Source organism: Salvia miltiorrhiza, chromosome 1 (genome assembly GCF_028751815.1).
Source record: "Salvia miltiorrhiza cultivar Shanhuang (shh) chromosome 1, IMPLAD_Smil_shh, whole genome shotgun sequence".
NCBI classification, from domain to species: Eukaryota; Viridiplantae; Streptophyta; class Magnoliopsida; order Lamiales; family Lamiaceae; genus Salvia; species Salvia miltiorrhiza.
This window is the reverse complement of record NC_080387.1, coordinates 49,502,306-49,515,430: the sequence shown is the minus strand read 5'-3', so window position 1 is coordinate 49,515,430 and position 13,125 is coordinate 49,502,306. Positions and strand designations below refer to the sequence as shown.

Genomic DNA, 13,125 nt, shown 5'->3' with positions numbered 1-13,125 from the left:
TAGTCTATGAGCTTTTTTGTAGTAGTGGAAGCAGGAGATGAGAGAAAGGGTTGTGGTGGTGGTGCTATTGTCGCCGTTGAATGGCGATGCCGTTGGCAAGAGGTTCCGGTAGAAAATTTGTAAAGTTATTGAAGAAATTTTATGAGGAAAAATGAAAGATTTTAAATACAATCTCGCCCATGAAGATTTGCAGAGATCTACTTCATGGATTGGAACAGTGAATACACTGTTCATAATTATTTATTTCACATTCATAATAAGACTAAATAATTGTTACCTTAATTGCAAATTGGCGAGAAAACGTGTGATTTAGTATGTTTTTAGGAGTTTTGGCTATTCTCTCTTGTAAGTATATAACAAAATATATTGTATAATAAGCAGATATATAATTAGAAACAAAAATGAGACAAAAATAACATAAACTTAACAAACTAATAAAACATGTCACTGTAAATTGTTAAACATTTAACGTACTAATATAATGATTATAAGCTTATCATGCTTCGCAGGGTTCGATTATTCATGCGTATTTGTAATACATGACAGGAGTATTATAGAATTGTACAAATGAATTTATAAGTGATACATAAAAAAAATACAAAGTAATCAAATCAAATTGAAAATTTACATTACATACTACAAAAAATAGGAACTGAAAAAACAAAACAGTTTCACAACATATGATTTATATTATTAAGACATTAAAACACAAATATTTCTTAAAAAAATAAAAAAAAAAAAGAATATTTCAAAAATATTTCAAGAAATATCAACATTACACTGAATAAATATTATAAAGGAAAAAAAATTCTCTAAAATTGATTGGAAAAATAGACAAATCAAACTTGATGTGTTAAATGGTAGTGTTTTGTTGTAAATATTAGCCATGAATGGATATAAAATATACTCAATCCGTCCCACGAATCTTGACACGTTTTCCTTTTTGGGTCGTCCCACGAATCTTGACACGCTTCCATTTTGGGTGATAATTATTACCTTCTTTCTCCTACTTTATCACTTTTATTACTCTCTCCCTCCTACTTTATCAATTTTATTACCTTATCTCTCCTACTTTATCACTTTTATATTTTATTAACTACACACTTAAAACACTAATATACAACTCCTTAATTCCGTGCCGAATCCAAAAGTGTCAAAATTCGTGGGACGGAAGGAGTAATTAATAGTGTTAGGTCCTGAGGGTCTCGAATAGGTGTATGGGGGGGGGGGAATACACCTATAGGCTATTTTTGGCTTAATCTACTGACCTCAATCAGAGGGATCTCAGTCAGAGATCAAAACGAAACTTTGCACGCAAACAAGGACTCCTGTTTTACTGAAATCAGTTTTGACCAACAGGGTTGACGACTGATACTGAAAGCTCTTCAGTAATGAGTTATCAGTTAAGTTGTTGGAACTTAACTGATGCAAGTAAGGGCTTCAGTCGTGTTTGCTAGGATAGAGATGATATCACTCTTCCTGACTATCAGAGGATAGTTCAGTTAGATCGATATCATACGCAGCGGAAATTAAACTTAGTTTCGTAACAGCCTCGGTGGAGCAAGTTGTTGGTTTAAGGTTTCTCTTTGTTGTTAGTCAGTGTTCAGTTTTATCAATTGAAATAGCACAAGTAAAAATGTAAAACTGAAAGCTGTAAACAACACATAGACTTTTACGGGGTTCGGAAAAACCCTTTCCTACATCCACGGTTGGTTGATCAGACCAACAATCCACTCCGCAAGTGCTTCACTGGTGCACTGCAAACCGTACCCGTGTGTTTGCCTGGTGCACACAACGTGAACTGAAGAAAACCCTTCTTCAGCACCCACACAACCTCGCGTAGGATTTCCCTGCTAAGCACACCTCGTGCTCAGACTTTTCACTCAGAGTTCAGAGTACCTTCCTGAACTCCGAACCACTCAAACACTCTTATGGGAGGGAGGTTTGAACGAGTGCCAACTATACTTACAAAGAACAAGTTCTTTGAAGCAAGTTTGACCTTTGGCTTCTGGGTAAACAGATATATGCCTAGGGTCTAAGAGAATGTATGTAATCAGCAGTGACTGATTTTGGCTTTGGAATTCTCTTCTTCGATTCAAGCTTTGGGGCGGTTAAGCTTTAGGCTGAGTAGCAATTTTGGCAGAGCTTCAGCTTATGTCGTTGAATCGGTGAAGGTTGAAGTGATCCTCGAGCGCTATTTGTAGGAGAATTCTTGAATAGATCCGTTGGCGTAAATCGTCCTCAAGATTTCTTCCGTTGGAGAGCAATTCGAATTTGGGTTGAGGCTTCAATCTTCGAGGTTCCTTGTCTGTGTGGAAACGGCTCTCTTTGATGGACAAGAGATGTGACGTCTCTGAAAAGTAACCACCAGATAGGAATGACCTCTACAGAGATAAGATATTCTGAGATCTCTGCATTTAATGCGGCTGTACTTGTGCGTACGTGGCTTCCTCTGAACGTTGGAAGATCAGTCCTAGGAAGAATGTTCAACTGATACTTGACTTTAGTATCAGTCCTTTGCGCGCATTAAATAATCAGTCTTCAACTGATTCTTCAACTGATACTTCAGTTGGTATCTGCAGTCTTCAGTCTTCAGTCTTCAGTCTTCAGTCTTCGACACCGCAAGCTAAACTATAAACGAACTCTAACACTTGAGTTCAAAACGATTCTAGTCTATTACAGTTAAGTCCTATGAATTTTGGTATCATCAAAACAAGGGTTAGGATATTCCACAAGGTTCCCAACAAATAGTTTTCAAAAAAAAAATTTGTAGACGACTGAAGTAGTATATTAAAGATAACTGCATAAAATATTCTAGAAAACTTACATATGAACAAATAGTGAGTAAAAATTGGGCTATGAATAGAATTACTCTTAAATAAATTAGGGAAATAAATTAAATACATTAAATACATCCCAATAAATTAGATATAACGATATTAAATATATACAACCCAATTAAATAAATACTACAACCCAATAAATTAAATACAGCCCATAGTGATAAAAAAAATTAAACACAACCCAATAAATTAAACAAAAAATAAAATAAATTATACACAGCTCATCTACACTTTTCAACAATAAAATACAGCTCAAATACTCATTCCTCTCATTTTAAGGTTTTAGAAAATGGATCAGCACCGCTACTCCTTTCCTCTTCTCCCATTCCAAACATTCACCCTCCTTCTTCCACATGTGCCGCTCAACATACACAAATCAGACGCTCACTCTCTCCCTCTCAATCACTCACACGACGCATACACAGCAATCGCTGCCGGCGAGAAGCCATGGTCGCTGATTCTCTCCCTCGTCTTCTCAGACTTCTCTCTCCCTCTGCCTCACCCTCTATTTCTTAACCCCCATCTCCCATCACCATCTAAGTTTGTCAATGTGAACAATTTAATTTTATATAAAAATAAAAATTAAAATCCAATTATAACAATAAATAAGATCATTAATGAACATACAATCTATGTATATTAATGGGTATTATCCAATAGATTTTTGGATGTTATTTTTGGAGGGAAATTCTTGCAATCCAAATTTTTGTGCGTGTATATATATATATATATATATATATATATATATATATATATATATATATATAAAGAGAAAGGTTCAATTGAAATTTCTAAATATTTATAGAATTGAGATTAGATCTAATCCATCTATTTTATGTAATCTAATGATTATCAATTTCGCTGAAATTTTATGGCGAACATGTATGTAATTTTAATGAACGCAACATAGTATATTATTTAATATGTTCACTTCAGGATTCGAATTCGTGTTCATCACAATTATTGATTTGTTCAACTTTTCTCAATTTCGCAAATTTACCAAGCTTACTAAGTCAATCATAAATTTAAAAAATCACAAACTCATGCAGAAAAATATGTATATATGTATAAATTTATAATAATACTGCTAGTGAGAAATATCACAATTAATTTGAGTAAACTAATATTTTATATAATTTGAAATATTACAAATAAACATAATAATTTTGTAATGGATAAAAAAGTAAACAATAGTTATAATTATATGCTTTAATGTACAAATAATGTTAAAATTAATTAAAATATCATAAAATCATATGATACATGCGCCCCCTCCCCCCCCACACACATATCTATATATAGGGATGAGATCAAGTGAGAATTACATCTTTTTGTGAGGACGAGGAACCAATCACAGCCCTTTATTTGGACATGAACAACGATTGTTCAACATTAAGTCATGAACATCGTTGTTCATGCGTCACATGAACAACGGTGTTTAGGGGTGAGCAAAACCGGACCAAAACCGACGGACCGGACCGAACCGATCGGTTTTTTCGGTCCGGGTTGGTTTTGGTCCATGTATTGGTCCGGTCCGGTCCTATTTTCTTGGACCGAAAATATTTCGGTTCGGTCCCGGTCCTGGGGAGGCCAAAACCGACAAAAACCGAACCGAACCGAATATATATATTTTAAATATATAATTAATATTTTTATTAATATTATTAATATTTATATTAATTTCTAATATTTTTATTAATATATTAATATTTTTATTAATTTCTAATATTTTTATTAATATTTTTATTAATTTATAATGTTTTTATTAATATTTTTATTAATATTATTAATATTTTTATTAATTTTTAATATTTAAAAAACGGTCGGTTCTGGACCGAACCGGACCGAGGACCGATGGCGGTTTCGGTCCGGTTTCGGTTCGGTCCTAAGGTTTCAGTTGGTCCGATTCGGTCCAATTTTTTTTGAAAATTCGATCCTCTGTTTCGTCGGTCCGGTCCGGTTCGGTCCGGTCCGGACCGACTGCTCACCCTTAATGGTGTTCATGACTTACTGTCATGAACATCGTTGTTCATGTGCTTATGTTCATGTATTTTATGTATTTGTTCATGGTTCTCCATATGAACATCGTTTTTCATGTATATTATGTATTTGTTCATTGGTTCGCACATGAACATCGTTGTTCATCAGTTCGCACATGATCCTCTCCCTATATAGGGATATATATATATATATATATATATATATATATAATGTTAATATCTCTAAACAATCATATTATTTAATAAAAGATTAATGTTGGCCACATAAATTAAATTATATTAAATATAAATTTTTTTACGTAAATATTCTTTACTTTTGATGAAAATATAAATAAATAAATAAAATTAAAAAGGTATAATTGAAAAGAATTTAAATAAGAAACCTAATAACAAAATAAAAGTTAACCCAAACCTAACCCACCACTCCACCAAAAAGAACCACACAAATTTATCTTCCCGACGTTTCCCCATCTCCCCAGGCCCCTGCCGTGCCCACAAATTTCCTTCACTTCCCATCCCACTTAGTCACAAGTCAATTTTACTAAAACATTGTTTTTGAATGATGTAAAACTACAAAAGAAACATTACTTAGCAAATTTTGTATAATTAACATATTTAAAAATTAAATATTCTATAACTAATACATACTTATATAAGAAATATAATATATATACAACTATATTACAAATTATAGATTTAGATCTTCATAAAAAAGGAACTCAAATAAACCGTCTAGAAGTTGAAATTGGTAAATATTTGTAAATAATTTAAGATGAATTATTCGAAATTGGTTATACACATCCAATAAAACATTCTAAATTATATTTAACATAGTATTACTCCAAAGTGAAATTGCAAACATATATATTTTAAATCCAGGAGTATATAATACATATTGATATTTATTACATGATATAATATTCTTTACTAAAGTGAAATTGCAAACATATATATTTTAAATCAAGTGTGTAGCTCCTTGTTTTTAAATCCAGTTGGATACATGTTCATAATTTAACTCCAAGTGTAAAATTTTAAACCAGGTAGAGTTCCCTATTATATTACAAAAATAGGTACACATTTTTTATAGTACTAATAAATTAAGGGTAATTTTAAACGCAACCCCCAATTTTCTCGCTATAACCCCTTATTTAAAAAAATAATAAAATTAATTATGATTATACTATTATACCTTTATAGCTTTTATTTTAAGGGTTAATAGCCAAAAAATACACGAACTTTCACCAAAATTGCAAATTGCACATGACCTTCAAAATTGGCCCCAGAATACATGACCTTTTAATTTAATCGCGATTTTCCCCCGACGAGATTTCCGATCAGAGCCAAGTTTGACCGGTGATTATGTGGACATTACGTGGCATAGTACGTGGCTAAGTTATACACGCTGGCAAAAAAAGAGTAGAAAACGTCGTCGTTTTTTCTAACACATGCTTTATCTCCTTTGATGCACCACTTTTACACTTACGGTTGAATTTGGAGGGAAGATAGAACGTCGAAGGGGTTTTAGGCAAATCCAAGAAAAATCGAAGCAATTTCTTCAACTATTCCGACAACGAACAAGCTACGAAGGCAAAGAGATACGTTTGAAGAGCACGTCTGAAATTGAAGGAAGATAGAAGGTGGATTTCAGAGTGTGATAACATGGGTGGAAGGTATGTTCGTAAAATCGCGAATTTCAAGTGTGATATTAGATAGTTCTTAATTGTTGTATTTCGCAATCGGTTAGGGTTTGGAAAATGATTTTTTTTCGCTTTTACATTGCAGTGATAACTTCTCACTATTCGTTCATCATGGTGGAGAGTTTCGTGAAGTTCAGGGCTTTGATGCTTATGGTGGGGGTAAAAAGGTAGGGTTTCATGACCTTGATGTAGATACGTTTGGTTTTTTTGATTTGAAGGATTTAGTGGAGAGTTTGGGTTATTCTGGATGGGCTAAGTTAGTCTATGTCGAACCTAAATCATATGTATTTAGGGTAATCAAAACCGATAAAGAGGTGATGGATATGTTGGGTTTCCTTACAGATGTTAATAGAGTTGTTAGCGTTTTTGTTGAGGGGGGTATTAGGAAGAGTGATGTTGGGGCAGTTGATGAGGGTGATGCTGGGGCAGTTGATCAGGGAGATGCTGGACTAGGGGAAGATGATAAGGGAGATGATGGGGAAGATGCTGAGGGAGATGCTGGGGAAGGGGAAGATGATCAGGGAGATGTTGGGGAAGGGGTAGATGCTGAAGAGGGGACATATGAGCCTTCTCTTAAGGACTTATTGTCAAACTTGCCTACTATAGATTTAAGTGGAGGGGATTGGGTGCTTGAAAGGTATGATGGAGGGTTAACAACTGACTCAGAGGAAGAGTATTTGCCCTCTAATGCTGAAGAAAGTGATGATGCAGATGATGATAACAGGGAGGGTTTAGATGATGATAACATGGAGGGTTTAGAGGATGAAGGCTATGTGGCTGTTAAGAAAAAGCAGAGGGAAACAGGTCCAGGTCCTAGCTCATGGGTAGGGGATTTGCTTAAGACATGTAATCCTGTTAATGAGGAAGAGAACAAGTCAGATTATGAGGAATCTGGTGATGAGATTATTTCCTCTGAGAGTGATGGTGAAGGGCAGCCTAAGCAAAAAAAAAGTAGGTATGACCCAAAGGCAGATGACAAAGACCTAGACCTTAAGCTAGGCCTTAGATTTGAAGATGGGAAGCAATGTAAGGCAGCCTTAACAAGTTGGGCAATAGCTAATGGTTGGTTCATTAGATTTAGAAGAGTGTCTAAAGACCAATGTGAGGCTATCTGCAAGCCACCATGTAAGTGGAGGGTGTATGCGTCTGTTGTGTCTAAGGATGCAGCATTCGTGATTAAGTCATACAAGGGGGAACATACCTGTAAGAGGGCTACAAAGAACAAGTTATTAAGTTCTAAATGGATAGCTAATAAGTACCTGCCAGTGTTCAGAGTAAAACCTAATTGGGATGTTAGTGAATTGAGGAGAGACATAGCTGATAGATTTGCAGTCGATGTTAGCAGGGATAGGTTATATAAAGCAAGGAAACATGCATTAAAGATTGTCAGGGGGTCGGTTGAAGAGCACTATGCATCTCTTAGGAGATACATAGCTGAACTGAAAAGAGTTGATGGAGAGGGCACATTTGATGTTGTTGTGGGCAGTGATGGGGTATTCAAGGGCCTGTACATATGTCATTCTGCATTGAGGAAAGGTTTTAAAGAGAGTTGTAGACCATTGATAGGCTTAGATGGATGTTTTTTAAAGACTTACTTGGGTGGGATTTTGATGTGTGCTGTTGGAAAGGATGGGAACAATCAAATGTTCCCAATAGCATGGGGAGTGGTCAGTGTTGAGAACGAGGTGAATTGGAGTTGGTTTGTCAAGCATCTGGTAGATGATCTCGAGATCGGCAGTGGTGAAAACTACACCTTCATCAGTGATCAACAGAAAGTAAGCAATCTTTCAACCTATTTTAACAACTTATGCATTCAACTTGTAATATACATTCACACTTGTATTTTTCAAATAACAGGGGCTGATGAATGCTGTGAGCAATTATGCTCCAAGGGCAGAGCATCGGAATTGTGCCCGCCACATCTACATGAATTGGAAGAAAGACAATAAAGGAGCAACTTTGAAGACAATCTTTTGGAAGGCTGTCAGAGCTACAACCGAACAACAATACAAGAAGGTTCTTGAGGAGATGAAGGCTGAGAGTGTTGGAGCTTACCAGAGCTTCATTGAGAGGGACACTTCGAAATTCTGTAAGGCCTTTCTATCTTGCAAACCTTGTTCGGACATGGTAGACAATAATATAAGTGAGACTTTCAATGGCTGGATACTTAGTGCTAGGGGAAAACACTTGATACACTGTATGGAAGAGATCAGGACAGCCCTTATGATGAGGCAAGTGAAAAAATTACATGATATGGCAGTGGTTTCTGATAGGCTTTGTCCTATGATCAACAAAAAACTTGAGAAAATGAAGTTTCAGTCTAGGAACATGAACACTATACCTGCACTTGGGGATAAGTTTGAGGTAGATGACGAGGGTGAGAAATATGTTGTCAATATTCCACAGAGGACATGTACATGCAGAGTCTGGGAGCTTACTGGTATACCTTGCACACATGGTCTTGCTGCCATCAAGTACTTGAATGATGATGCATCTAACTTTGTGCATGAGTATTACACAATTTCCAAGTATTTGCAGGCTTATAAATATGCATTGGAGCCACTGAATGGTCCATTGCATTGGCCACAGTGTGAGGGTAGTGTGATTAAGCCTCCAACAGTGAAGAACATGCCTGGGCGGCCTAAGAAGAATAGGATTAGGGATCCCCATGAGGTTGATCCCAAAAATCCTAATAGGCTGAAAAGAAAAGGGCTAGTAATGACTTGTGGTAACTGTGGTGAGCGTGGTCATAACACAAGGGGCTGTAAGAAGGAGAAGGTCGAGAAGCCAACAAAAGAAAAGGGAGCAAAGGGGAGGCCTAAGAAGAATGAGGCTACAACAAAGGACAAGGGGAAGATGCCTGTGATATCCAAGGCAGAGCAAAAGCAGATTGCCATGGAGAAGGCAATTGCAATGAGGGGTGCTGGACTCTACATCAGTGAGGGCAGTGGCAACCAATACTTTAGGGTATGTCATTACTCTTCAATTATTTTAGCATATGTGTATGATGATATGTTAACTCTTGCTGTCACTAATTCTTGCAGACACCTGATCAAAGGGGTGTCACCCATACCACCCACGGAGGAGAATCAGGTGGCAGAGGAAGAGGAAGACCAAGGGGTGGTGCAAGAGGAAGAGCTCGGGGTGGTGCAAGAGGAAGCGCTCGAGGTGGTGCAGCCGGCAGTGTTGCAAGCAATCTGCCGTCAGGAAGCACATTGTTGGAATGCTCAGCTACACAAGAGAGCATTAACAAGTGATTGAAGACTACAACAACTTTTGATTTGCTTTTGAATCTAGGCTTTTGAATGTCAGTGTTGGATAAACATAAAACTATTCCACCTTTCTGTACATTATAACCTTTTTTTGGCACTTTTGAATCTGAAATGATGAATGAATGGAGATGACACTTTTGGTTAAGTTTGTGTATCATTGTCAATCTTTATGTAAATTCATTGTCTTTGAATAGCTTCTGAATGGATGAATCAATGAAGAATGAAAGATAAACTACATTCAAGGGCATGCTTCTTCATTCATTAACAAAGGGAAAATTACATCTTAGAATACATAAACATAATTACCACAACAATCAAAGAAAAAGTGAGAATTCTAAGTCTACATTCCATTGCTTTGAACCTTGCTTCCACTGAACTTGGCAAATCTTTCTTTGCTTTGAACCTTGCTTCCACTGAACTTGGCATATCTTTCTTGTTTACCATGGACTCAAGGGCATCAACTCCATCACCTTCATACCCACTGTACTTTTCACACATCATACCCTCCAATTCGACGATTGCAGCATCTCTTTCATTTCTCAATTTGTTAAAACAGAGCTTGTAATATGGTGTTAGCTCCGGATCGACCCAATCCCAATAACGACAATCCTCGCCATCTCTCTGTCCACATTCAACGTACCTCCTCTCTGGATTCTTCTCAGTGTGAGAAGTTTTCATAATCGCAGGTACTTTATGAAAACATCTCCTTTCAACGCCTTTACTCGACCTCTCAATTGACGAAGAACTTCGCGAATGACTCATTATTCTTCGTCGATCTGCCTTCTTTCTTCTCGATCCGCGTTTATCCCTTCAATTCGACGCCATTTCGCAAATCGGGAGAGCTTCCATTTTAGGCGTAAGAACCCTAATTGTAGAGAGGAAGAGCTCGAACCCTAATTTCTTATATTAATTCGCATAATGTCACAATACGACGTCGTTCAGTGTGTTAAATTGTAAGTAATAAATGACGTCGTATTCTTACCATCGCCGGTCGACCACGTAGGCAAATTCCGGGAGCCACGTCAACAGTGGAGCATGTGTTGGTCAACGCGGGGGAAAATCGCGATTAAATTAAAAGGTCATGTATTCTGGGGCCAATTTTGAAGGTCATGTGCAATTTGCAATTTTGGTGAAAGTTCGTGTATTTTTTGGCTATTAACCCTTATTTTAAATAGGTAATAGATTATCAGTTAAAAAAATTAATTTTCGTAGAACACTGCGTATAACTTCAAACATTTTATAACCCCAACTCAAATATTTGTAAAACTTATAATCATAGCCTCAACTAAAAATTTAAGAACATGAATAATTTAAGAACATGAATAATAGAGTAGACAAAGACTCTTTCTCCCGCTGCAGGTCTGCCCCCTAGTCCCACCGGATCCACTCTTCATTCTCGCCATCTCCAACAATGGCTGATTTTTTCACAGATAGCGACGATGACAAGGCGGTGGAGGAGCTCTTATCCCAGGCGATGGACTCCACCGTTCTCGAGCAGGTCGCCGCCATCAACTGCGCCGGTTTCAACGACAACGGCCTCCATTCACATCTCTAAACCCTCTTTCAGAAGCTTAAATTCCGAGAGAGAATCAATTTTTTTTATTCAACAAAATAGATTAAAATATTTTTATAGTACAAATTTGTCCCTTTTCACGTTAGTTATCAATTGAATCCGCTTCTGTTTCATAGGCTAATGTAGGATATATAATCAACTAGTACGCCCTCCCGTGCGATGCACGGCGATTATCGAATTAAGAGACATAATTAAATGAATAAATATAAATATAAATGTTAAATAGAATTAAAATATAAAAAAATACAAGTATATTTTAAAAAGAGTAAAAATTTAACACTTTTACAAGTATAAAAGAATACAAGTATATTTTTAAAAGAGTAAAAGATAAAGAAGTGAGCATTTTTGCCTATTAACAATTTTAAAAATGAAATAAAATAATCGACATCAGTTACTCAATAAAAATTCGAATACGAAAACGTAAATCCTGGAGGAGGGGAGAAAACTCCTTTATATATTACTAATACGTCCACCCGTGCATCGCACGGGTCAAAGCATTTTTTATACGAAAATATTGCGATGATAATTTTTTTTTGATCAATCCATAAAATATTTATCACTTTTATTTATAATAATAGGGTGTATATTATTCCATCACAAATTCACTCACATTTTATTCGTGCCGTTCAGGATGTGGCAAAAATTTTATGAACGGAGAGAGTAATTATTTAAAATTTTAAATTATGTAGTGCCAAAAAATTATGACTTAAATTAATTAATAAGAAAAATATATATTTTATTATTCAAATATTACTTTATTTGAAGTAGTGTAAAATAATGAATATTGTCAACCCAATGAAAATAATATTAAATTTAATAAATATCATATTACCAAAAATAAATTATAAAGAAAAAAATAGAATTACTAAAGCAATAATACAATCTGACATTTATATATATATATAGGGGCGCGCTCCAGTGAGACCCCCTATTTTTCGTGTAACATGAGTACACTGAATAAGACATATAATACTAATGAACAAAACGTATATCTAATGAACAAGATGTATATACTGATGAAAAATAAAATTTAATAAATTCATAATGAATAAGACATATATACTGATGAACAGGGCCGTATATATTGATGAACAATGTAGTATATACTGATGAATAACAAAATTTAAAATATTCTGCTCCTTTCAGGATTCGAACCCTGCGAAAAAAAAATCATCCTCCAAATACAATATCAGCCATTGGATTGATAAAATAAACGCACCAGATCGTGCCCTAGATCTCATTAAAATTAGGGGGTCTCATTGGAGCGGCCCCTCTATATATATATATATATATATAAATGAATTATTGATACATATTACAATATTCAATTTATTTTTTTATGTAACTAACATTTAAATAATTATTGTACTATATCAATTAACATTAAGATTGTAAATGAGTCTGCATAAAAAAAAATGAATCAATAATTAATCGGATTTGATATTTAATGAGATATTGATGAAATATTTAAATGCGGATATATTCAAATTCTATATATATTGAAGTAAAGGCTACGATTTTTTCTAACACTCCATTATATTTAGTGGGGTTGTGGTTTGGGTTGCGCAGCTTTTAATGTATTTACCCTTGATATGTTGTTTTATTTGCTAAAATGCCACAAACTGTGTTTTCATATAATAGATAGATATAGATTTCTCATTAGAAGCTAAATCAGAAAAGAAGATGAAGTAAAATCTGATTTTGGAGATGATATATCTATATACGTGCAGAGAGAAATAC

General features: G+C 35.2%; 1 protein-coding gene across 1 annotated transcript; it reads left to right on the top strand.

Moving 5' to 3' along the window:
• The first annotated feature begins 8,288 nt into the window (after positions 1 to 8,288).
• Positions 8,289 to 9,934, top strand: LOC130989713 (uncharacterized). The gene is made up of 2 exons (XM_057913784.1): positions 8,289 to 9,507; positions 9,585 to 9,934. The coding sequence occupies exons 1-2, from the start codon at positions 8,404 to 8,406 to the stop codon at positions 9,795 to 9,797; spliced, it is 1,317 nt and encodes a 438-aa protein (XP_057769767.1). The 5' UTR covers positions 8,289 to 8,403; the 3' UTR covers positions 9,798 to 9,934.
• The last annotated feature ends 3,191 nt before the right edge of the window (positions 9,935 to 13,125 follow it).